The sequence below is a fragment of the Lycium barbarum genome, chromosome 1, assembly GCF_019175385.1.
Source record: "Lycium barbarum isolate Lr01 chromosome 1, ASM1917538v2, whole genome shotgun sequence".
Taxonomy (NCBI): domain Eukaryota; kingdom Viridiplantae; phylum Streptophyta; class Magnoliopsida; order Solanales; family Solanaceae; genus Lycium; species Lycium barbarum.
In genome coordinates, this window is record NC_083337.1 from 44,521,313 (window position 1) to 44,549,051 (window position 27,739).

Below are 27,739 nucleotides of genomic sequence, written 5' to 3' on the forward strand. Positions count from 1 at the left end.
GATCATATATCAAATGTTTAGAATGAGTTTTCCTGGGCAGAAAAACTTACCAAGATGCATACCTCAAATCCTACAAGTCTTTGAAGCATACAGGCCAAGAATTGTAAGCAAGATAGTGAAATGGGATTTTCCTATGCCAGGATGGTTTAAATGTAATTCTGATGGAGCTTCTAGGGGAAATCCTGGACCAAGCTCTGTGGCCTTTTGTATTAGAAATGCAGTAGGTGGTTTCCAGTTTGCAGCAGCAAGAAGGATATCAGATGGCTCAAATTTGATAGCTGAAGCAAGGGCACTACATGAGGGTCTTAAGTACTGTGTTACACACAATCTGTTGCCAGTGGTGATGGAAACAGACTCAATGACTATGAAGATGATCTTAACTGGGCAGTGGGAGACTCCATGGAGTAAATCAATGATCATAAATGATATTTCAAGGTTGAGGAGGGATAATGAAGTGAGGGTGGAGCATGTTCTGAGAGAAGGAAATGGCATGGCTGATTTTTTAACTAACTATGCTTTTGATTTTGCAGGTGATCATCATTTTCATAGTTTTACTTCACTTCCTGTGAAAGCAAGGAAAATTCTAAACACAGAAAAGTCACATATACCATACATGAGGATCAGGACAGCTAAAGACCATCATATCCCTGGAGATTAATAGCAATCTGGAGAACAGTAGTAGCAACAAGGCTACATTTCAACATGCCAGGAACATCAACATGTACCTGTATGAAACTATATTTGGTAGGAGTACAAGAGTGGTATTAGTTTTAAGCTCATTCTCTTGTAAGACTTCTAAAGATTGGTTCATTCAGGAAATTTGAGACAATGGCAAACAAATTTCAACTTCAAGGCAAGGAGATAGCAGCTACATTTGAAGGAACATGGAGGAATTCTACTCCATCCTGGAAGCCTGAATATGTATTCATTTGACTTTGAACCATAGCACCTGGTGAGGGGTTGTAGGTGTTTGAGATGGTTTCAAGTCAAGGCCAGAGGATCTGCAGTAGACTAGCTTCTATATAGTCTTTGGATGTAGTTTACATTTCATTCCTTTTCTTAGATTTTTTTTCATTTGTTTTCTTTTCTTTTCTTTCTTTCCTCTATTGTACCGAAAACTTACTATTTTTAATAAAACACTGCCAAACTTGGTTTGGTGGTTTTCATGCAAAAAAAAAAAATTAACTCGAAAACATCCTTGTAACTTGCTAGATAAAATCATGAAGCTTCATATAAACATACTGAGAACACATGAGGAAGAATTCATGATTCATGGATTAAGCTAGGGTTCCTAATAACCATAATGGAAGATTAGGAATACAACAATGAATATAGATACAAAATTCATGTTCATAAATACATAAATATGGGGCTACCAATATGTTGGGTTAAATGCCCTAGGATTTGAACTTCAGGGATATCAAGAAACGGAGCGTGGGGAAGAACATATAGATTCTCACACGTGGATAGAAATTCTACATACCTTGGTAAAGTTCCAAACTTGAAACAATTCCCTAGGGTTAGACCTTGAGCCTTGAGTTTGGATTTTTCTTGGAAACCTTAGATTAGGAACAATGATTTCTTGCTTAGATTATAAGAGTATATGTTAGAATTGATTTGGAAGGGTTTGGTTTGACTTACCTTGATGTTTTGAATTATTTCTAGGGCTTGGAATTGTAAATAATGAAATAAAAGAACTGAAAGCTTGAATTTATACAAAAGTGAGGCGGAAAATTATATGGACACTTATACGGTCCGTATAAAGTTATACGGTCCATATAATATGACCATATTTTATCTTGGCGCAAAACAGAATGTCGAGTTGAAATTTCATGAAATATGGACGAATTATACGGTCCGTATAAAATTATATGGACCGTATAACTGGTTCGTATAACAATGACCAGTGAGCGGACTAATCTGCAATCCTTCAATAAAATGGCTATAACTTTTTGTACAGATGTCCTCTTAACCCCCATAATATACCATTGGAAAGGTATTTCAAAGGGCTACAACTTTAATTAAGGAAGTTTTCCCAAATTACTAATTAATAAAGGGTTTATGGTCATTGGAAGTAAGACCTTCTACAAACTCACTTGCAAACATGCCCCGTAGAGTGGCTTCCAACTTTGCTTTGCCCAAAGACATTTCTTATGACTTGATTAGTTTTCAAAACACTTTCTATAACCCTCATATTGGTTCCATTATATTATCATCTTAAGAGTCAAACCATCGCATGAAGCTACGAGGTGTTACAGATGTACCTTTATTTCCATAGTTTATGATATTAACGAAGATTAATACTTGAAATAACTTGAATGTTCCACTTTAATTCTCTAATTAATTTTTTCTAGCAGGTTGTAGATGGCTTACTAACTTGGTGGGAGTTAGTGCCTTCACTACTTGTGAAATTGGGTCGTGACAAATTGGTATCAAAGCTTTAGGTTAATCGGTCTTACACTATAAGAACAATGTCTAGTATATTCTTGAGGATTGGTACAGAGACGTCTGTACTTATCTTCGAGAGGCTATGAGACACTTACGAAAATTCCATTACTGAATCCCTTATCGTGTGTATTTGATTTTGGTAAGGTCTAAGCTTCATTGTTCCAATCTCTCACTAATGGTGAGGACATATTTTCAGGTTTGGGCACGAGCGGCAGGATGTGACATCACGTAGTATGGTTTGAGGTGTGTCACCGTGATAAGGACTTTATTTTGGGGTGCGCGTGATGGTCTTTCAGTTACTCGACAGAACAGATGTGTATGAAAGGAATTTGAATGGATCATTCTCAGTTATGGGACAAGCACAAGTGGTGGATGTGCTCATCTGGAAATTAGAGGTTATAGATGATTGACTCTTTTTGAAATGATCGGGTATAATCCTTTGGTAACTGTCGGGTTTACAGATTGCGTGATATCTCGTTGGTTTGATGGTAAAGGGTCATTTTGAGCTATGAGCCTATCTATTTTGCGAGACTACTCTGCCTATGAAGTGATTTCTAAAGGGACGTAAATTTATCGGTAAGTTTGACTACATCGCAGGCTTCTATAAGAGACAGTGATCAGTCAATAGGAATGAATCACTGAGGGATGAGTGTGAAGATTTGACTACTTTGGATATACTTGTGGATAGTGTAAATATGGCTTTGGCTCAAAAGGTTCTACGATTAACGGTGGATGTTAACTAATTCAGATCGCGAGGTATATTTTAGAGGGTTATTTAAGGATCAGTGAAATTAGTTTAAACAAAGAGTAGTGGATTTTCCAAAGGGCTTTGGATAGTTATTTTGGGTTGGTTGACTCATGGACCAAGATGGACGAGCGATCCGTCGTTAAGAGGATTTTGGCAAGGAAACCGGTAGGAACTATGTAAGGACGTTGGTATGAATCTTTTTGTAGTAGTCAACGGTCCCCCTACAGGTTATGGACTATTTCAATGGTGGTTTGAGAGTTGCATCAACCGTGATTAGCTTCGTGGAATAACCAAGGTTGGTTGGGATTCTTTTGCGGAAAGGCTTCTTGAAGAGTTGTATTGTGTTATGTTGAAATTAGAGGAACTTTTAGTTTTAAGGTTCGAATGAGGCAAGGGAAACTAGCATACGCTCAAGATTATGGTTTGCTATGACATTCATGATTGGCTTAGCTATTTTGAAAGAGTTATATGTTTTGATCTACCCCACGAGTAGGTTTGGGTAATTCTTGGTTGATATTGATAAAAGTGGTTTTTATGGAATATGGAAACAGAAGAGTTAAGATAAATACATCTTACTATCGGCTTTGGAGGATTGAGGTTCATAAGACTTGAAGCTGAAGCAGCGCGACTACTTGAATAATGATCGGGATGAGGTGTCCTTATATTAGATCTTTCAGAAAGGGTGTAAGGTTATAGTTTTGATTAAGGAAGTCTATGGATGATTTGACTTAGTGTGTGGCAAGTGTCAGTGGAACTTTAGATTACAGGTTGATGAGAAGGTGACTGTTGAAGTACCAAGATAGGTAATTTCATGGCATTCTTGAATTTCGAGAAAAGACTATGTCCACAACAATAGACAGTTTCAAAGTGTTGATGATTAGATAGTAAGGTTGATTATTTCAAATGCGAACGACTAAAGAGTATATGTGCGGGGTAAGGCTCATGGATTGTAAGATTGGTACTCTAAGATTTTCTAAGGCATAATAAGTATTGTGTGCTCAAGAAATTTATACTTGTGAAGGGTGAAGTTGGGGCCATAGGCCTTACTTTGGGTTATCTGAAGTGATGAACAAGTTAGTGAAAGTACTGTTACATCCCGTACTTTTGTATATTGGATTTGTCGTAAGTAAACCAACATAAGCTCGAAAGACAGGATTATTTTGAGTTTATAAGTATTTATGTTATGCTTAACAAATGATAAGTGAGTGTCGTGAAGGCTAGAGGTTAAACAAATCGAATAGTATAAGTTTCATCAATATTATAGCCGTACTTTGGGTTATGGTTTGAACGGCTTGCACCAAAGAATTTTGGTCATATTCAAGTATGCAAATAAAGAGATCATTGTATAAGAAAATGAAGTCCCGAAATGATTTTAGACTTAAAAGTGTGACGATGATGGTTGGAAATAATATTTTTGTTTGTGGCAAAGGAGGTTATGGACTAGTGTTATTTCACATGATTACGATATGGGGTATAGGAATTGTGTTAAAAGTGTTTCATGTTTAAGTGAATTGAGATTAAGGAGATAATTAGGTATGATTAGTTATATATTTAAGTGCAGTGAAAATTTTAGGGAATTGAGTGAAGATTAAGTAGATAAGTACTAAAGAAATAGTGTTGCCACGTGGGACCATTTCATGAATCAAGGGAAGTGACTAATATGTATATCTATACACATGGATGAAAAAGGTGGTTTCTTCAGGGATTAATTGCATCATGTGAATCTAATAATTAGAGTGGGCCCCACTTTCATTTAAGAGAATTCACTTTGATATCTCATATGAATTAATAGGTGGAAATGAATCCAGCAAGAAATATATGCATCACCACCTTCATTTTTGATAAATCCTACTTCATTTTGGAGAATTTATCTTAAACACCAACATTCCAGCAACTGAAATTCCGGGACAGGTTATTTTTGAGGATGAAAGTACGAGCAGAAAATAATGAGAAGCAACGTGAAGTTATATTAGGAGCAATGCCACTTTCAATTTCGAGGAAGCAAAGTGTAATTCTTCTCAAGAACAACATAAGGTTTTGCACACCACTTTGATCTCGTTGTTCCGTTTTGTCGCGTGTTGAATTCGGGCTTTCTTTAAAGAGAAGTAAGGTAGAAGAAGAGTAGTTCTTGGTATATAAGGTAATAATTATCCTCTCCTTGATATATTTAAGGTTTTTCTAGGTCATACCTAAATTGTGGAATGAGAAATACGGAATTAATGGTATGAAATCATATAAGTTGTTGTTGTTGTTGTGTGGACCGATTTGGAGTGTATTCTTGAGTTGTTGTGGCTGAAATTCTTTGAATATAGCTTGTGTATGTTGTTTTTGATGTTTTGGTTCTTGATGTTGAGTTGAGGAACTGATAAAAGTAGGAAAAATGTTGCCCGGTTCTTTATAGAAACGAGTCATCATTTGATATACATCATATACTAGTGTTCTCTAAGTTGATGGGCGTATTACCATTGTTATAGGTTGAAGTGCTAATTGAGGCGAGTTCGTTATTGAGTGCGTATTGACGACAAGAGGTATGTTAAGGCTAATCCTTTTCATCTTTTGGCATGTTTTATGATGAATCGAGATATAGATGAATGTTATTCTATGAAGACTTCATTCTTAGTAAGCAGGGGCATCTACGCTATTCATGTCCTTATGAGATCGTTCACGTATGTTATATATCAGATTCCAAGTATGGTTGAAAATCATGATAATGATGTTAGAATTCATAACTTAATCGGAGGTGTAACGACCTTATGTCACTCCGAAGGAAGTTCCAGAAGATCTGAAAGAGGTTCCCTAATCTTTATGTACTATCGTAAGAGTAAGATATGAGGTGATACACATATACATAGTACGTATACATTCTTGACTATTCTCTTCTTATTACCACCGAGCTACGACCAGTTGGTCAAGTATGTATCTCCGGTTGGGCAGTATGGGTGGGGCCATACCCCGACCATGTTACAATTACACTATTGTAGAGGCTTGTAGACTTGTTTTGTTAGTAAATTATGTCAGTATAGAGGCCTTGTCGACCCTTGTATATATCTATTATGGGTTTTGTAGCTTGCATAGACGTATATTTGCCTAGTCATCCATGTAGTTATTCATGTATGCGTTGGGATGATCCCATCTTGCCGAGTTAGTTTGAAGTACAGACATTACGGCTTAAGGCCTCGTTGGCCTCAAATACGATTTTACGTTTATAGGTTGGCCTCCTTGGCCTAATTTATCTTTCGAGACAGAGATGATACGAGTTACAACTTGGTTTGCTCGGGCCTAGTAAGGTACCGGGTGCCAATCACACCTTAGCTATGTTGGGGTATGACAAATTGGCATCCGAGCAAGTATGTCCTAGGGAGTCTACAAGTCGTGTCTAGTACAGTCCTGTTTATAAATGTGTTGTGCACCGCATTATATAAACAGGAAGATACGAGGCATTGAGAAGTCTGTTACCCTTCTTTCATATCCAAATCGTGCTATAGAGTTGAGTCATAAGAGTTTGAGTCAGGACTTATGTTTTATAATGATACAGAGATACTAGCAATTACAAATATTACAGCACAGCCTGACACAAGCCAGTAGATCTTGAGGTAAGCTCTTATTGCGGTCGTGTGAAACCAACTGTTTCTATTTATGGATATTGGCCCTGTGTGGCATGTATAGTGTGTTTTCTGGCTGCGTACAGGTTGGGTTTTAGCTCAATTTACAGAGTAGACTCTTGCAAAAAATTTGTAAGTTTCTAAGAGTTAACATTCGAGGAGGAATGTTTTTAATGAGAGGAAGGATCTTATATCTCATACTTTTGTACGTTGGATTTGTCGTAAGTTAACCAACATAAGCTCGAAGGACAGGATTATTTTGAGGTTATAAGTATTTATGTCATGCTTAGCAAGTGATAAGTGAGTGTTGTGAATGCTAGAGGTTAAACAAATCGAATAGTACAAGTTTCAGAAGGTTCTTATAAAAGGAAAAACCAACTAAAGGCCTTTCATAGTCTCCCCAAGTATCACGGGGGTGGGTAGCATCGCCCTTTGTAACGATCAAGGCTGGTAAGTCCATCGGTCCATACAGTTGTCCATGTACCAGTAGAAGATTCCGCAGCTACCGCGGCCCCTGCCTATGACGAACTTTAAGTCTATCGGGAAAGGATGTGGTGGTAACCCCCACTCAAATAAAAGCCATGAAACAAGTAGCTGGTAAATTAAAATTAGAACTAGCACAATTCGCAGAATTAGAAGGCAAGGCGGCCCCCCCAGAACAAAGCCCCACCCCTCTTTTCCCCCCTTTAATGAAGGACCGGATGGGAATGGCATTTCCGGGAATGCAGTCAAGGGTGAAGGAGCAAAAGAAGCTAACTCGAATGAAGAATCTTTCCGAGGAGTGACTCTCCCTGAAAATGAGGTGATCCAGCCGCACCTTCCAGTACGGCTACCTTGTTACGACTTCACTCCAGTCACTTGCCCTGCCTTCGGCATCCCCCTCTATTTAACCAGAAAATAGATTATGCTCCTGCAGGACCATACATTGGGATTCTTTTCCCCTCATCGCTAGCCAGTCGGGCTTCTCCATTTCCGGTGGCATAATATTTCCTTGTTGGGCAATATTATAGTCGTACTTTCGGGTTATGGTTTGAACCGCTCGCACCGAAGAATTTTGGCCATATTCAAGTATGCAAATAAAGAGATCATTGTATAAGAAGATGAAGTCCCGAAATGATTTAAGACCTAAAAGTGTGATGACGATGGTTGAAAATAATATTTTTGCATGTGGCAAAGGAGGCTATGGACTAGTGTTACATCACATGATTACATTGGGTATAGGAAGTGTGTTAAAAGTGATTCATGTTTAAGTGAATTGAGATCAAGGAGATAATCATGTGTGATTAGTTATATATTGAAGTGCACTGGAAAATTTAGGGAATTAAGTAAGGATTAAAGTAGATAAGTATTAAAGAAATAGTGCTGCCACGTGGACCATTTCATGAATCAAGGGAAGTGACTAATATGCATACCCATACACACTAGTTAGCACAGCACGGGCCCAACTGTCGAGGGTAATTTCTAAAACTGCTTTAGATGTTTCAGTTTGTTGTACATGTATAAATCACTTATAAATTATAATTTTTTTTAAAAAAATGACGACTGTACTCAAACTATAGTTAGACAATGATCAGAATAGTATTACAAACTATATGAAGTAATATAAGAAATATAGTATAATTAATATTTCGTCTATCTCATTTTTAACAAAAGAAGTTACTTTTTATATTCGAAAGTAATTATATTTTAAACTTTCCGCTTTTTAATCATATAACTTTATAATCACACAAATTCTAAGACATGATTTAGACAATTAAATTCTTTTTAAAATAATTGAAAATTTCATTTAGGACTTATTGAGAAATTGATTGAGAAATAGTAATCTTGATTGTTTAAATATAATGTTAATTTCATTATTAATATCTGCAAATACAAATATAAAATATAAAAGAATAAAAGAATGTATAGTAGCCAACCAAAATACACTTATTTTTTAGCAAAACTTTCCTATTGCGAAAATGAAAATAATAAAGTAGGCTGAAAAGCGAAGACTGTTTCAAACAGCACCTCTAATGAAGAAAAATCAAGTAAATAATACTCCCTCCATCCCAAAAAGATTATGAGCCTATTTGGATAGGCTTATTTTAAGCAACTTATAAGCTATCCCAATTTTTTTTTTTCTGGCTTATAAACTGTTTTCAGCTTATAAGCTGTTTTAGATAAGCTAAGTCAAACGGGCCCAATTATTTTTTTTGAGCTTATTTTAAGCACAAAATGACTTTAAGCTGGCCAGTCAAACACTCAAAAAAACTGAAAACAAGTTATAAGCAACTTATAAGCCAATCCAAACGGGCTCTATGTTACTTTCCTTTTTAGTCTATCTTAAAAAAATTGGCACTTTAATATATTTTAAAATAATTTAACTTTATGAGATGATTTACAACCACACAAATATCTAAGGCTTGTTTTGGACCACACATTTTAAAAGTCTTCCTTTATTTTTTAAATTTTGTGTCAAGTCATACTAAGATAATATTTTTGGAATTCATTAGAGATGAGGTTGGAAACCTGATATATGTTGGGGTAAGAAGAATAGCTGATACAACTAACATCACAACAGAATCTGTAGCTATATTGGATGGAGTTGAGTTCTGTATTAAAAATGATCCGGTGCCTGTAATGATTGAATCAGATTCTCTGTCCATGATAAACATTATTCAAGGAATATGGGAGATTCCATGGAAGATCAGTATGGAAGTTAATAAGATCAAATTCTGGAAGAACAAGGGACAAGTGCAGTTTGCTTATATCCTTAGGAAAGGCAATGCACTTGCTGATTTTTTAGCTAACCTGGTTTTTGATTTTGCAGGTACAGTTCATTTTCATTCATTTGCTGAGTTGCCAACAGGTGCAAAGAAGATTCTCAATACTGATAAGATGATGATGTCTAATTTCAGAAGCAAGATCTACAGAAATAGAGAACCAGACTGATCATATGCATCTGATCTCTATATACATGCCAACAAGTAGGGCTGGGCATAAAATACCGAAAACCGAATTACCGAACCGAACCGGCTATTTCGGTATTTCGGTATTCGGGAATTCGGGAATTCGGTTCGGTATTCGGTACTGAACTATAAAATTTAGTATTTCGGGATCGGTATTCGGTATTTACAATTATACCGTTCGGTAATTCGGTAAATACCGAATACCGAAATTAAATCCACTAGTGAGTAGTCCAGCCCAAATCCGAAATAAAGGCCCATTGTAAAAAACATTTCAAGTGTAGTAGTCCAGCCCAAATCCAATAACAGTCCCTTTGCTAACACTGTAAATCCCTAATCAGTTCACTACTTCACTTTATAGCTTCACCTTCACTCCTTCAGTGCTTCACACAAAATCTCCCCAAGTCTGATATTTTCCCTTATAAAAAAAGGTATCCTAGTTTGTCAAGCACAAACATTGAGAAAATAATTTTTTTTATTATACAAGATTCATTTGAGTTTGAGTTTATTGCTGTTAATCTCTGTTTATCGGACTGCATCTGTGTTTTACAGATACGGTAATGCCAACGTGTGGAAGATTTTCACAAATCTGTTCGATTACTTTCCTCTCACAGCTTTGGTTAGTATGCGTTTTTCGTTTTAGCGTATATTATGGATTTGTGTTTTTCTATATATATGTATATGTTTAAAATACTCGTAAGTATTTAGCTGGTGTTAGTGCTTTAACCCCTTGGCTTCAGATATTTAAGTATCACCTCAGCTCTAACTGCGAAGTGCGAAGTCTCTTTTCTCACATTAGGTTTTTCTCATTCCTTCCTCAAGGAGAAAACAATGGTGAGATTTACTAATTTAAGCTTCTTTAATAGCTTCCGTATTGTATTTTTTGATTTTGTTTTACCCTTCCAATGCTTCGTTGTTGTTGTTTTTGGGAGAGAAATATATGAATGGATACTATCCATAGCAGTAGTATTTGGGAGAGAAAGAAAGATATTTGTTAAATTTGTCTCTTTCGTTTCTGGGAAATTAAATGGGTTGAAGATTTTTTTTTGTCTATGATGATTGTTAGATTTGATTTACTGAACTTGAAATTGTAAAGATCTGTGAACTTCATTTGATTTAACATTAGTTAATTTGACCTTCATACTCCGAATCAAGCCACATAAATTAAAATAGAGGGAGTATTTTGTTTCTTGTTTACTGTATTGCTTCTGGATTAATCATTCTCTTTCTTTATGAAGTTCTGGTTACTTCCTTTGTTTGATGGTCCAGCTTCATTGCTGGTTCATTTTAGGTAAATTTATTGAACGGTTGTGTCATGAGTAGTTGTGTGAAGCCAAAAGAACAGACAGAGGCCAATCCAGTTATGCTTCTCCATGGTTTTGATAGGTATGTCTCATATTAAGCTAATGTTTTGACTACTTTCTCTTGCTGTGCTCTATGTTTTTCATTATCCCTCATTGTTCAGCTCATGTTTAGAGTGGAGGTACACATTTCCGATGCTTGAGGAGGCTGGATTAGAGACATGGGTAGTTGATATCTTAGGATGGGGTTTCTCTGATTTAGGTATTTCTTCTTGATGAGCAAAAAAATGGTATTACCGAATACCGTACCGAACCGAAATTTGATTTACCGATTCCCGAATTACCGAACCGAAGTTTGAAAGTTCGGTATTTGGCATATACTTTCAATTACCGAATACCGAATTACCGAAGCCGAACTTTAAAAATACCGAACCGAATACCGAACGCCCAGCCCTACCAACAAGTGATGACACAAGATTCAGTTACACAAGGAAGTAAAGGTTCATGATAACAGTTTCATAGGATTGTTGTAGTCCTGGTTGGATGACTAAGGTTATTCTTGTTAGTATGTGGATTAACATAAATGTTCATCCTACTAACAGGATCTCCTTAGTTACCTAATCCAGCTACAAACATTCAACATGACCTCAGGTGTAAGATTGATTAGAGACATTGGACAGCAAAGGACAACAACCATGAGGAGCTTCATACCACACTTCTTCTTGAATGATTTTGTGAGATTAGATACCATAGCACCTGGTGAAAGCTTGAGGTGACTGATAATGACATCAATCCAAAGAAGGAGTGTTCTTGTTTGCAGTTTTTTCATTGTTACACTTGGCTGTTCAAACAAGGCTTAGACTTTACTTTCATCTCCTAGGATAGAGTAGTATAGCTTTTTTCATCTTTCATTCATTTCATTTCATTTTCATTTCTTTTTATTCTGTAAATATCTTTGTTTATTTTAATAAAATCCAACAGCATCAGGTTGATTGGCTTTGCTTAAAAAAAAAAAATTGGAATTGAGGGAGTACAAAGTTTTGTGGGACCCATGTGATCACGCAGCCAAAAAGGCTTAAAGTTAGATGTACTGATAGCTAATTTGTGTGTTTACTGAAGCGGGGCCTACACTTTATTACTATTTATTTATTAAGACTAGATGGCCCATGCCCGTGCTGCGCACGGGCCCAACACTTCGGATTATAATGTATCTATGTCTATGTAGTTGTGTTTAGATAGTGATAATATATATATATATATATATATATACTATGTTCAAAATACGATTAATATAACATTGTAGTTTGTGCTTCGTATCTAAAATTTTATTTTATTCGTGTTTGCTACGAAAATTTATTAATACTTTTTAAAAGAGAAGACTTGTTTAAAAGAAAACTATTTTTCTCTCTTTGAGCAATATTTTAGCATCAGTTGATACTTTCAATTTTAATTCAATTAATTTAAAAGTGTAAAATAATAATTATTTTTTTATCAAATTTTGATTTGGATAATTCTAATTCAAATTATTAAATTAATTTTACATGTTTAAAACGAAACAAAGTAGAAATTAATTTTCTATTTAAACGAAGAAATGCTATTTTTTAATTTTTGGTAAATATTCTCGGTTTAACTCATTTTACTTGTCATGTTGTCTTTTGCATGGTTTTTTTAAGGAAACGAGAATTAGAATTATAATTTGACTAATTTACCTTATTCATTATTTGATCTTCATTTGATATTAATCTCTTTTCACATTTATTAGAGTAAGAATAAAAATAAAAAAGTAATTAAATTGTATCTTATTTTTTAAATATATATATATTAAGTATATTTATTTTAGTAAACATAACAAATAAATGACACGGCGGAATAGCAAATACAACAATTAAATATTTTAAAGAAAAGTAATAATATGGGGTCCATGTTTTTTGCTGTGCAATAATTTCATTTGCTCTCACTAATGGGTTAATATGCATGTGGCAATGAATCCACTATTATTGACTTGATGGGGATACTTTGGGAATTACATGAATATTGTTTGATTTTTTAATATATGGGGTGCACGTTTTTTGTTTTTAATATGGAGTCCACTTTTTTTTCATTAGTTTGGAGAGGGTGGGGTGCAGTTTTTTTTCCTGAGTTTGGAGAGGGTGGGGTCCACCTTTTTTTTTTTTTTTTTTTAAGAGTGACTGTTGACGAAGCATTGGTAAACCGATGCTTCTATATAGTAGAAAATAGAAATATAATAAAGTATTTCTATTTACTTTTTAGAAGAGTTGGTAATATAAAGTATAAAACGTCATTTTTTTGCTCTTAAATAAAAAAGTAGGACCGAACACGGACGACGATCTTGCCTCTATAAATCGACTCTTCTATAGAGTAGTAATAGTAAAGTAATACATATAATTTTTTATCAAATTTTGATTTGGATAATTCTAATTCAAATTATTATATTAATTTTACATGTTTAAAATGAAACAAAGTAGAAATTTGATTTTCTATTTAAATAAAGAACTTCTATTTTTTAATTTTTAGTAAATATTTTTTGTTGAACTCATTTTACTTGTCATGTTGTTTTTTATACGGTTTTTAAAGAAACATCAATTAGAATTATAATTTCACTAATTTACCTTATTAATTATTTGATCTCCATTTAATATTATTTTTTATTTTATGACATTAATCTCTTTTCACATTTATTAGAGTAAGGAAAAAATGAAAAATTAATTAAATTTTATCTTATTTTAATATATAAGTATTTTAAGTATGTTGATGTACAATAATTTCATTTGCTCCCATTAATGGGTTGATACGCATGTGGCAATGAATCCATCATTATTGATTTAATTGTTTGATTTTCTAAGCACTTTTTTTTTTAACATTGTTTTTTTTTTAATATGGGATTCACTTTTTTTTTTTTAATATTGCTTGATTTTGTTAATATGTGGTCTTTTTTTTCCCATGAGTTTGGATGTGGTGGGTTTCACTTTTTTTCTTCTCTTGTTTTTTTTAATACTGGTTGGTGTTTAATATGGGGTCATGAAGAACTTCTATTTTTAAATTTTTAGTAAATATTTTTTGTTTAACTCATTTTACTTGTCATGTTATTTTTTACGCGGTTTTTTAAGGAAACGTTAATTAGAATTATAATTTCACTAATTTACCTTATTAATTATTTGATCTCCATTTAATATTATTTTTTCTTTTATGACATTAATCTCTTTTCACATTTATTAGAGTAAGGAAAAAATGAAAAAGTAATTAAATTCTATCTTATTTTAATATATAAGCATTTTAAGTATGTTGTTATACAATAATTTCATTTGCTCTCACTAATGGGTTGATACGCATGTGGCAATGAGTCCATCATTATTGATTTAATTGTTTGATTTTCTAAGTATTTTTTTTAACATTGTTTGTTTTTTTAATATGAGATTCACTTTTTTTTTAATATTGCTTGGGGTCCACTTTTTTTTCCCGTGAGTTTGGATGTGGTGAGTTCCACTTTTTTTCTTTGGTTGGTGTTTAATATGGGGCCCGCATTTTTTTTTAATATTGGTTGTTGTTTAATATATATAGGCCCACAATTTATTTTTTTTAGTTGTTAATATCATTAGTTGTTAATGAGCATCCACTACTAGTAAAATCTAAGAGAATTCTATAGACATGGCGATGGAATGGAAGATGAGAAAAGGTAGAGTTGAGGTGATTCTAGAATTATACAGAAAGCTACGAATAGGTCTTAGCTTTTAGGGTGGGACATCAAGGGAATTTATTTTAATTAAAAGAGAAGGGAATGAAAAGTAATGAGGAATTTATTGGTACGTTAAATGTAGGACATAGTCCAAAAACGGAAGCATGTGTTCGTCGGGGCCCACAGACGGACGACGAAAAAGTGCCTTTTAAACTGACTGTTCTAAAGGGTAGAAAAGAGTTAAGAAGAGTAAATAGCACAAGCAGGCATGTTGACGCCCAGTGTGCTATTCACTCTTCTTAGATAGTACTAGATGAAGAAACGCCCGTGCAGCGCACGAGCCCAACAATTTTAATTTTAATGTAATTCATTCATGTTTTGATTGTTAATGCAGTTCCTAATATATTTTTTATATCTATTATAATTTTTTTTTTACTTCAATTTATTTTTTATGTAGCATGCACTCAGAAGATATCTAAATACTTCTGTCCCGATCAATAAAAATAACATTGGAAGCATCTCTGCTTCTATGTATGCCAATTTTCTAAAATTTCAATTCTGAATATACTACTGAATTTTTTTTTTACTTTAAATTTCAAATCTTGAACCATAAAAGCAACTAATATATATATTTACTTTTGTGTTTTTTCCCCCGAATGTTCCTCGCTTATTTAGTTTTTATTTTCATACAACCTTCTTTTACTCTTTGAATACAGTATACACTTATTTTTGGCGATTTACATTTATTTTTCTTCTTTCCTTTTTAACTTTTCTATTATTTTTCTCTGGTACTCTCCCATGTAAATAGAGTGGGAGAGTAGTTTTCTGACTTTAAACTTTTATTTCTTTTAAAATAATTACAGTTTAATATCCTTTTGTTAACTGAATGTATATCATTGATTAACCCAAAATACTTTTATCCGAAGATTTTTTTTTTTTTACTTTTTGATATGCAAAAATTATTTTAACTTTAAACTTTTCATTTTATCCTTAATAAGATGATTTATAGCCACACAAATACGTATCACATGTTTTAAACCACAAGTGTCAAGTGTTTTTTTCTTAAACTTTGTGTCTAGACAAATATGATGTCACATAAATTGGGACGAACGAAGTACCAATAATGTTGTAATTCTATAATCTATTTGTCCTATAAAATAAATTAAAAATAAATAAATTCACAATTCAAAGTATACAAATAATTTAGAATTTAAATTCAATAGTATAAGTTATGTTTAGAAAACTAACTTAATTTCGCTAGTGAAATAAAAAGATTCAACTCATATTTAGATTTATAAAGTTTCTACAATATTAAACTCTAAGCTGATTCATTATCCTTAAAAGTGAAGATGCATTCCAATTTGTACAATTTTAAATATAATGATATATCTTTATATTCTATAATATTTTAAATGTTTTTTAACATTCCTCAGAAATTGAATATAACAAATGGCAGTCCAGCAAAAGTTTGTACAAAAGGTGGGCACGTGTGGGCTAGGGAGTTATTGCGTGGAATAGTGATGATGGAAGGTGACATAAGCGAAGGGGCAATTTAGTCATGGTACTCAAGCGATTACACTACAGCTACAGTAAGATTCTATTTTGACCAGTTATACTATTCTATTATAACTGAGATGACGAAAATACCCTCAAAATGCCTAAACAGGCATGTTGACGTCCTGGCAGCTTATCCCCCTTTATAGTATAGTAGAGAACATAATGGATGAAAAAGGTGGTTTCTTTAAGGATTAAATTGCATCATGTGAATCTAATAGTTAGTGTGGGCCCCACTTTCATTTAAGAGAATTCACTTTGATATCTCATATGAATTAATAGGTGGCAATGAATCCAGCAAGAAATATATCCATCCTCGCCTTCATTTTTGAGAAATCCTACTTCACTTTGAGAAATCTTACTTCATTTTGGAGAATTTATCTTGAACACCAACATTCCAGCAATTGAAATTCGGGGACAAGCTATTTATATGAGGATGAAAATATGATGCGCCCAAATTGCACCCTTTAAAATTGAAGTAAGCGGTCGTTGTCAAATATAGAACCAATAAGGTTGGGGTTGAATCCCTAATCCCACAGGGAATGCACCGAAGAAATATACGTTATAATTGTAACACTTGACTAATATCTATATTTCTAGGAAGGGGGTGTAAATAATGTTGGTTTTAATATTTGTCACACTACTTGATAGAGAAATATTGTGTTCGATTTAACAATTATGTAAATGCACTAAGGTTGCAATCCCAAAGGAAAGTAATGCAAATGGGTATCAATCCAACTCATCTATGTGTCTAGATATAATTAAACATGGGCTACGTAGATTTATCAAAAGTAAAATTTACTTGGCATAGGTTCCATTATTACCTATTTATGGAACATAACTAAACTTTTCAATAATTATATTTAGTAGCTAAATATATCATATTTACTTCACATAGCTACCATGTTTTTACCACTCATCTGATAACTTCCCACTCCCCTAAATTTAAGCAAAAAAAACGTGTCTCTCTCCTACCTCCTAAATACACGCCATTATTCACCATATCCATTACTTTCCTCCAATTTCAAATCAGTTTTTCAATTATTCAACTTCCTTTTTTATCTCTAATTAACTATTCATTGATTTCTCTCACGTTTCAAATCTAATTCCCAAAATAAAGTAAGATTCTATACAAATTTTTATTTTTTACCGTGTATTTAACCTATATTTTGGGTGTTTTTTTTTCCGTTTGAATCAGGAATGCAAGTCTAAGTAATTAACTATCAGTGTTTGTTCTTGGTTGTTTTTTCTTAGATTCAATTGGAATGACTAAGAAAGCTGCTACTCCGATGAGAAATACAGGTATAGAACCCGAATGTGCGATTCCTAATTTTTCTTTGGGAATTTCTCAACATGAAACTGCCATTGCAGGCTCTTATGTTGAGAATCGTTCAAAAAGAATTAACGATCCTAGGCGTTCTAAGGAATATGTTGATTCGAAGAGTAAACAACAAGAAAAATTGAAAAATGTTTCTCAAATGGAGAAACAAAAGAAGAGAAAGGCTGGTGACAATGTTATTAATGTTAGGGGCAAAAATATTGCTAAAGCCAAACGTAATGTGGATGAGGATGATGATGAAGAGGTATGTTTTTGTTGTATTTTCAGTATATTTAGTTTTTTTTTTAGTTCAGTTATTACAGATCTGTGAATTAACCAGATCTATATTATATGTGCATTTTAAGTATATTTCTGTGTTTTTTTTACATATGTTTCTTCAGTTATTTTGTGTGTATTTTTCTTCACCATAACTGTGATTTTTAAGATTTTTAAGTACATTCAGTTATTTTTGTGTATATTTTGTTGACAGTTATTACAGTGATTTTTAAGATTTTTAAGATTTTTAAGTACATTCAGTTATTATTTTGTTGACAGTTATTTTGTGTATATTTTTAAGTACATTCAGTCGATATATGTCAATCATACGTGTTTTTTGGCATTTTGTTTCAGGTATCTAAATTTTTGGTTACCAAGCACCCTGCTGTGGCACCATCTATGTGTAGATACACGAATGTTAATGTAATGCAAGATATTAGAGGCAAACTAACAGATCCACAGATGGATATGTTTAGGAATTCTTGTTTTGGTAAATATCTTAGAATGCAGCAATTGGATGTACAAGCACAGATTTTTCGGTGCTTTATGGTCAAAGAACTTAGGGGCAGTACATATAGGTGCTTTACATTTGAAATAAATGGTAAAGTTCTGCGTTTTGGCCTTAGAGAATTTGCACTGATCACTGGGCTAGATTGTGTATCTGATGAAAATGATTTAACTCAAAACCGAATAGGCTTATGGTTGAGTATTTTGGTAGAAATCAGGAGAACCAATTGCCAGTTAAAAGACACGAGCTTATTGAGTGTTTCAACAAGACTGTCTGGGATGATAAAGGGGATGACGCAGTCAAGATGGCAATATTGTATTTCATAAATACGTGGGTACGTTGTGGTGAGCCGAACTCAACAAACATACCAAGGATCCATTTTGATGTTGTAGAGGACGGGAGATATAATGAGTATCCTTGGGGTAAAGATTCGTTTAGAGAGTTGGTTGTAAGCATCGGGCAGAAATATTCTGGTTTTAAGAAATATTATAGGATTCATGGTTTGCCGCTTGCTATGCAAGTATGGTTGTATGAATGTTGCTCAAAAGTCCCGTCCACCATTGCAGTTAAGACGGGGAATTTAATTCCTAGAATTTTGAACTGGCGGACTACGGAAGGAAAACCAGAATTCAAGAGATTGATGGATGGCATGTTCAGAGACGATAAAAATCCGGTAAAACAGTCTTTTAACAGTTTTGTGTCTTTTACCATTTAACTGTTTTAATATGTTTGTTTTACATGCTATATTTTGATTATATTTTGTCTATATTTATGAAATAAGTCATTTGTGATCAATATATTTTGACTATATTTTCCTCATATTTTTAGTATGTTACCAATGTAGATATATACGGTAATATAGTTTCTATATTTTGTTGTTCATAGTCCTGTAGATTTGAGGAAGTTGTGCCAACACCCCATGAGTTGGAAACTCTTAAATTGCCTCCTGTTGCACATGATATACCAGACGTCAAACATGGAGTTGATGGTGTACATGGTACTGATTTGGTAGACGATGATTACGATGATTTTAGTACCACACCACCGCATCGGTCCAGTGGCAAACAACAACAAAGGAGTGCCAATTCTGATTCCCCGCGAGGCAAGAAACGGACGCAGTTTCCAGTTTCTGTTCCTCCTTCCAGGAAACAACCATCACAGAAGGAATCTGGGATAAAAGGGACAAGGAAACCAGATGCACCTACAGCACCCCGAACAGATGAGTTTAAACTGATAAGGGAAGAGATTCGGATTTTCAAGAAAGAAGTAGGCGTTTTGTTTTCAATATGTTTTTTTTACTTCATATTGCTTGTGTCAAGTAATTAACAATTCTAATTCTATTTTTTATCTTTCAAAAATGTAGGTGTTTGACTACATGGATAACAACTTCAAAAAGTTGTTAGATGCAATAAAGGGCAATCAAACACCAGATAAGGTAAAAATCAACACTAAAAATGGAAATTATTTACTTTTTAAGTTATTTTGATATATTTATTGGAAGACTTTATATTTTATTTTGGAAAATTTTAAAGGTCGGCGACACAATGTTAAAAGCTGACTTACATAGTGATGGTGGGATTTCTCAAGGCAATCAAAGTGGCGGTGCAGTAAAGCTTTCAACCAAAGAGAATCAAGGTGGTGGTGCCACTTCCGCGCAGAGGAGTCATCCAGTGGTACTCATTTTTTCTTTCACTTTTCTATATTTGCAGTATATTATTCAAAGTGAAAATATTGGATTTTTAGCTGTGTTTTTGTATTACCTATAGTGTATTTACATATATAGTTTTCACATGTTGATTTGTTAGTAGTGTTCTTTTTGATGTTTTGATGTATCTATTTGTGCTATTTTTGTTATGATTGTGTTTATATATACTAGCAGTGCTATATTTGTTTTGGATTGATATTTTAATATTAGTTTTTCATATATGTTGTGGCTGTATTTTAATTGTATTTTGATTATTATGTTCAATGTTACTTATTCTGATTTCTGTTTACTATATTTCAGGCATATTTACCATATATTTTCTCTATATTTAACTGAAACTTTTAACTTTTAAAGCACTATTATATATGTGTATATGTGTATCTGTTTTGCTGATGCCTTTAAATTCATTTGAACCATGTTTTTATTGTTTTAGGTTGAGGGAGTTGGGTTGCCAATTAATGATCCGGTTTCTGTTGTTGATGTGGATAAAGAAACCGGAGTTAAAAGTGATGCACAAACAGATGGAGTGCCCATAACACCAATCCATTTAAATTTTGATGTAAGTACTAAAATGTGGCTTTTAAGTACTGGAATGTCATTTTGATAAGCAATAATTGACAAACACCAGTCGTTTTTTTCTTGTTTTTTATTTCAGGAATCTCAGCAAATCGGCGATATGGAGAATGCTAATGCTGAATTTACTGCATCAGAGGAAATGGTAGCGGACTTGCTAATCAACTGCCCTTTAGCATGTGTTATTCCTCTCGGTCCTCCTCCAGTACCACGCGATGATCAAACCGATTTGTCAAGTTTAAGGACTCCTCAGAATGTGGACAATAACCCGGTAACCATCTCTCAGTGGATGATTCCTGATTCTCAGATACCAATCCAACTTGGAGTACAACCAACAACCGGACAAAGTTCAACTAATGAAACTGAACAGCAAGTTGGAGTACAACCGATAGTTGGCCACAGTTCAAGCGATGAAACTGGACAACAAGTTCCCGTACAACCAAATGCGGGCCAAAGCTCAAGTGGTGAGACTGCACAGTTTTCAAACTCTGAAAAACAGATCATTGTCCATCCAGGTGCTGCCCGAGAAAGGAAACCAAGCAAATATAACCTGTCCCCTTATTGTCCCAATTTCAGCTCAGCGGGTTCTTCTGCCAAAAATATCGGTCCTTGCATTTATCAGAAAAAACACCTATTTGTTGACCACCCTATAAATGCCCCGTTAGATACTTCGTTTCTTCAAGAATATCAAAAGTGGCTTGAGAAGGATCTGTTGAAATCGCATGACAAAAGGTACTTATTGTCACAACTTGTTTTTTTAGTTTTCCAGAATTCAATTATCAATAAACTTAACGTATGTTCTTTCCATTGTTGATATACAAGAAGCCAAATGAAAATCATTACAGAAAGAACAAGGAAGGACTCGATCCTGCGGATGCCGAACTTCGGTTGCATTTAGGCGTTACAGCCGTAGCTGACAGAAACTGGTTCTACTTGTTATCTATGGATGGGCAACTTTGGACTGATGAGGTTTTGATATCTTTCTGCTTGTTATCTAATTTTTTTATGTTTTATAATAGAATTACAATGTGATGTATCTAGAGTATATTTTTTACTATATTTGACATATATAGTAAAAAAAATATTTCAGGCATATTTACCATATATTTTCTCTATATTTAACTGAATCTTTTAACTTTTAAAGCAGTACTATATATGTGTATATGTGTATCTGTTTTGCTGATGCCTTTAAATTCATTTGAACCATGTTTTTATTGTTTTAGGTTGAGGGAGTTGGGTTGCCAATTAATGATCCGGTTTCTGTTGTTGAAAATATATTTCAGGCATATTTACCATATATTTTCTCTATATTTAACTGAAACTTTTAACTTTTAAAGCAGTACTATATATGTGTATATGTGTATCTGTTTTGCTGATGCCTTTAAATTCATTTGAACCATGTTTTTATTGTTTTAGGTTGATGGAGTAAGTTTAGGTACTTATTGTCACAACTTGTATTTTTAGAATATTGTCATCATTATACTTGCACTATATTTAATATACAGACATTAATTTACTAGTTGAGCACAGTACTGTCCAGGTATACAGAATTGTATTTTTACTATGTTTAAGAGTATATTTCACTATATTTACTATATATACAACAATATTGTTTTTGAACATAGTGTTGATTATAGTCACTGAATTGATGTTTTTACAACATATTGATGTTATTTTCTACTACCTACGCAAGAAGGGGAAGTATCACAATAACAGCAACTATAGATTCACCACTGCCAGCTGTATTTTTCACACTTTAGTTGCTGAAATTTACAAATCTTGGGAAAACCCTGATTCATCCACATGTGTCGCCAGTAAGGAAGATGAACTGTGTGAGTACATTAACGGGCACAGGCTGTTGGCTAATGTACCATGGTATACTGTTGACAACGTACTAATTCCTGTCAACATAAAAGAGGAAAATCACTGGATTTTGGTTGTGATATCATTCACTGACAGGTCTGCTCTCATCCAATGAAAAGATCATTCATTTTTCTACAAATTTTATATGTTTGTTTTTTTCTTATATTTTCTTTTTCCAAACAGGTCCATCTACGTATACAACTCATACCGAGTTGCAGGGCATGATGCTGTCGTTAGAGTCGGAGTGAAAATGTTGGCTACTCTAGTGACACATAGTCTACAAATGACTGATTTCTATGAAAAGAAGGCGGATATAGATTTTGTCACACATCCTTCTTACAGAAATAGAGAACAGACCGACAACTTTGACATTGTGAATGTAGACAATCTCCCACAACAAGCTCCCTCTAGCATGTAAGAATCTATTCCAATAAAAAACACAATAAATACATCTTTTTTTTTCGTGGGTTTTGATAAGTAAATTTTTTGATCATTTTTGTTCCAGGGATTGTGGTGTGTATGTGGCAGCCTTCGCTGAATACTTGAGCTCAAGTGCAGTCATCCCAACCGAATTCGATGCAAAGTTACTCCGTATGAGATATGGTGCCCTTTTATGCGACTATGCATGGGATAAGTCAAACAACAATGCATCAAGTAATAACGAGCAGCCTCCAAGACCAATTAGACCGGCAGTTGATTACGATGCAGTTGATAAAGAGGATCTTGATTAAGCCACCAATTCATTTGTGTTTTTGATTTTCATGTTGAACAATAGCATAGTTGGTTGCGACTTTTGTTGCTGTTTTTTCATTTTGGATATATTGTTTCATGTGTAGTAATCTTTTTTAGGATGATTAATATTGAACACCACCTTATGGTTTTTATATTGTTGTTTCTTTCAAGTATGTTATTTTTCAATGCATAAATTCCATTTTTCATTATCTGTGAAATGTATTCATTTAACAAAGTAGTATATATAACCATTTAAATACAGTCGATATATACAGAAAATATAACTCAGATATATTCCATAAGTCCATTTTTAAAATTACAGTTTGTTACAAAATTTAAAATTTCATCTAAATACACTTCAAATATATGTAAAATATATATCAAATATAGTTAACAGTAAACCAGAATAAGTATTATCTACCAGATCAGACAAAATGCAACTAAAATATAGCCAAAATATATACGAAATACAACTATTAAATCATAAATCCAAAACAAAAGGTCAAATCAGTTAACATAGAGTAGACTTTCCAAATACCATTTAACCACCAATATAGCATTACATTGAAAAACATCGGATGTTCAACCATGTGAAATACAATCATACTAGAATAATATGAATTCAAGATGAATTCATTTTTTATTTTTAACTAAAATTTAAAGTAGAATTGTCTTAACAAATAAAATAAAAATGGACTTATTTATTCTTCTTATTGAGCGGCGGATTATCACACGAACGCCTATTATGACCAAGACGTCCACATTTACCGCAGGAATTTCTGCGTTTACCAATCATCAACTCTTGTAATGGCTTGTCCCTCTTCATTTTTGGCCTCCCAAGGGGTCTCTTATAGATCGGTGGCATAACAACTTCATCTAATATACTTTTAGGAACATTCCACTCGGTCTCATCGGGAAGAGGATCAACTGGCACATCATATGTGTTCACAACTGTTTCCGGCTTGAATAAATCCGAACAATATACATCAGCAGTCAAATTTTAATTCTTCAATACTGCCCATGCATGAGAACATGGTATCTCGTCCAGTTGGAACATCCTGCAGCTGCAAGTTTTCTTCTTCAAATCTATTATGAAACGCCTCGGTCCATCATTCACTGTGTAAACATATTCAGTTGACGCTTCAACAAGAGAACCATTTAACAAATAAACAAGCATTACCTGAGCAGTTTTACCATATTGGGAATATATATAAATATACATTACATATAGTAAAAATATAGATTAAATTTTTGTGTTGCAAACAAAGATACCCTCATTCGTATTGATTTGTACTCGTTGATCGACAACATCTCTTGATACCGCCTCATCAGTGTTGTGAATGTGTAGGTACCATTTTTTCTATTTGTCCAATTCCATCTACCAAACATCTTCCTCACTTCTTCAAGGAAATCAAAAATATGTAACTCTCTTGCAGCAACCAGTTTTCCATTAATACATTCGGCTATATTCGAAGTCATTGTCCATCATCTATTAACAGGTGAATAAAGCCTAGACCATTTATCTCTTCCAGCATCTTCTAGGTATCGTTTTACCCGAATATCAACATTCCCAATCTTCTCCATCAATTTATCGAACTCATCCTGACTGTATGCTTTCGCTAGTGAATAAAATATAGGACTCAACACCTCACTGTTTGTTGTGTATTGCTTTGTCACATTTTTCCACAAATGCCATATACAAGCCAAATGAGGAACAGTAGGATACACCTTAGAAACTGCGTGTATTATGCTTTCATGTCTGTCGGACACGACACACATATTTTGCCTAACACCATAAGCTTGCTTGAACAGTTCAAAGAACCACGTCCACGACTTATTATTCTCAGAATCTATCACACCATACGCTAGTGGTAGGATATTACCTACAAAAATCAGTATATATTTATAATATATTCAACACATATTTCAACTGAATTTGATCTCACACTGTATTTTTAGCACCATCATTTATAAAACAATAATATATATATTTACAATATATTTACCTCATATTTACAGTGTATTTCAACATATAATATTCACAAATTTACACCAGCAATACATCCAAAGTATGTTTTAGCAGCTTTATTTGCAAATCAATAAGCATAATGTTGTATTTATAAAAAAAACATTCATAGAATAGAATTACACATACCTGCTCCATCCAAAGTACTTGCCGACACAAATGTACCATTATACGTTGATTTAAGATGTGCACCATCCACTACAACTATTGGTCTACAACACTAGAATCCCTTTATGAATGCTTTGAGTGCTACAAACAAATACATAAACTCATTTTCTGGTGATTTATGCATTTTAACGAGCGATCCAGGATACGTTTTATCAAGTATGTATATATATGCCGGCAACTTCTTGTATGAATGAGCTGGATCACCTCTGAAATCTTTTATAGCCTTCTCTCTAGCTCTCCATGCCATCATATAAGAAACATCTACGCCGAATTCATTCTTAACATCATCTATTATATCCCCAGGTGTGACCTTCCTTTTATGGTTAGTTATTTTCGCCTTCACAAACCGCTTCTCCAATAAACCAACTTGTTGCCTGCCTTTGTGAATACACCTTGTCCTTCAACGGACATGTATGTTCGTCATCGAAAGCTCTAACCCTGAACATTTCAGAATCCCCAATTCTCGACGCTCTGAATTTTCATTTACATTCCGGCGACCAACATGCCAGAGTGTAGCTACATAATACAATGCAAATAGTACATATTGAATCAATTAAATACAGTATAAATATACAAAAAATATATCAGAATATATTGCATCAAACATTTTTAAAATTAACAGTGTGCTAAATAAGTTAACAAATCATCTCAATACAGTACAAATATAACAAAAATACATCTGCACTTTCTGTTACCAGAATGCATTTAGAAAATCATACCTTATAGCATTCGATCTCTCTGTTTTGAAATTGAATCTTTCACGAATTGCGTATTTCGTCATCACAATTTTCAAAGTTTCCTTATCCTGGTAAATTTGATCGACAAAAACTCCTTTCGCTTCCGGTTTCGAAATTACCAAATTGTTATCATTCCCAAACAAAACAACAGCGTTTACAGTAGAATCACAAACTTTCATACCATCCCGATTCTCGCTATATCCAATTTGCAGCACATCATCTCCAATAATACGATTACCAATTACACCATCCTCAATATCCAAATCATGAATACTAACGCACATTGGATACATCCCCAAAACTCTGTTTTCTCTCTTAAGCTCAACGTACACACGAACTCCCATATCGTTGTGTATTTCAATTGGTTGAAAATCGCCTTCAACAGTATATTTTATTGAAATAGTTTTCCTAACAGTATCCACGCCTAATTGATTTGTAATCGTACAAACTAACTCATCGTAATTGCAATTATCAATGAATACAACAGCATCAATTTTGTAATTCACAAAACAGTTCTGATCGTTCCAAAAACCAGAATGACGGATCAACGCAGTTACGCTTGTCATTATCCTGTTGTTTTCGAATACAGCAATGTGTTATATTCAATTTAGCTGAAACAATTTCAGAAAAGACGAACAAAAAAAAACGTTTGCAGTGAAAAAATCGTTACCTCAATTATGAACTCAACTTGATGAAATCAAATATATATTCGTCGTGATAATCAAGCTATGTTCACTGGTTTGATATTGTTATTTTTCAAAGGTTTTTCAACCTTTTTATTTTTGGTTAAAAATATGATTGTAAGGTTTGAATTCAATTTTTTTTAAATTTGTTAGCTGTTTGAATGAGATATGGAATCAGATATGGAATGGGAGGATATTTGCGTGAATCAGGGAACAATATAACTGATTCTAATTAAAATTGGAACAGATTTTGTTTCCATAAATATAACACTGTCAGTTAAACTCGCGTCTGTATTTCCGCTATATTTATGCTATATTTTGGTATACCCGACTACTAGATAAATATAGGGTCATCTAGTTACGAATTGTAAATATAGCATATGTAGTTATAGGTTGTTAGAAAGAGTTAAAAGGTAGCTATTTGTGAAAATTTTACTTTAAATTCTCTTGACCAAATTGATAAATGTCATTACTAAGCATTCTCAAGCCTTAGAATGTAGAAAATGTGAATACCCATTTTATTTCAAGTTAGCTTTCCTATGTCTAGCTCAAGTTATTAGATGGGGTTTAAAGCTCCAAATCCTTGCTATCTAACTCTTTTCCTAACTTTTACTTTCTTTCTGAAGCAAAGGAAAAGTATTTAGACACAAATAATGTTGGTCACCATTAAAAGTCATTAAAGCTTGAAGAGTTAATAGAAAAACATCTTTAACATTCAAATGGAGTTTGAATGTAAAATGCAATCACATAACTAACACATTTGGTCCCACAACTTAGCTAATGAAATTAGCTACTCATTTTCATTAAATGAAAGACAAAAGTAAAGTGAATATTAATAAAGCTCACAAAGCTAATGGA

General features: G+C 33.6%; 2 protein-coding genes across 2 annotated transcripts; both read left to right on the forward strand.

The window, feature by feature from the left end:
* The first annotated feature begins 17,770 nt into the window (after window positions 1–17,770).
* On the forward strand, window positions 17,771–22,136 carry LOC132611638 (uncharacterized). Its single transcript, XM_060326041.1, has 10 exons — window positions 17,771–17,875; window positions 18,241–18,356; window positions 18,581–18,709; window positions 19,288–19,660; window positions 19,758–19,829; window positions 19,927–20,067; window positions 20,533–20,658; window positions 20,755–21,404; window positions 21,518–21,641; window positions 22,089–22,136. The coding sequence occupies exons 1-10, from the start codon at window positions 17,771–17,773 to the stop codon at window positions 22,134–22,136; spliced, it is 1,884 nt and encodes a 627-aa protein (XP_060182024.1).
* Window positions 22,104–23,266, forward strand: LOC132611648 (uncharacterized). Its single transcript, XM_060326049.1, has 3 exons — window positions 22,104–22,631; window positions 22,719–22,949; window positions 23,041–23,266. The coding sequence occupies exons 1-3, from the start codon at window positions 22,321–22,323 to the stop codon at window positions 23,264–23,266; spliced, it is 768 nt and encodes a 255-aa protein (XP_060182032.1). The 5' UTR covers window positions 22,104–22,320.
* Window positions 23,267–27,739: the final 4,473 nt, after the last annotated feature.

Excerpts from the sequence above, each read along its gene's own strand:
- LOC132611638 (XM_060326041.1), top strand. The coding sequence starts at position 17,771 with ATGGAGAAACAAAAGAAGAGAAAGGCTGGTGACAATGTTATTAATGTT. Across the intron at positions 18,357-18,580 it reads ACAGATCCACAGATGGATAT|GCTTATGGTTGAGTATTTTG; the intron begins GTTTAGGAATTC and ends AAAACCGAATAG. Across the intron at positions 19,830-19,926 it reads GCAATCAAACACCAGATAAG|GTCGGCGACACAATGTTAAA; the intron begins GTAAAAATCAAC and ends AAAATTTTAAAG.
- LOC132611648 (XM_060326049.1), top strand. The coding sequence starts at position 22,321 with ATGTTTTTACAACATATTGATGTTATTTTCTACTACCTACGCAAGAAG. Across the intron at positions 22,632-22,718 it reads GTGATATCATTCACTGACAG|GTCCATCTACGTATACAACT; the intron begins GTCTGCTCTCAT and ends TTTTCCAAACAG. Across the intron at positions 22,950-23,040 it reads CAACAAGCTCCCTCTAGCAT|GGATTGTGGTGTGTATGTGG; the intron begins GTAAGAATCTAT and ends TTTTTGTTCCAG.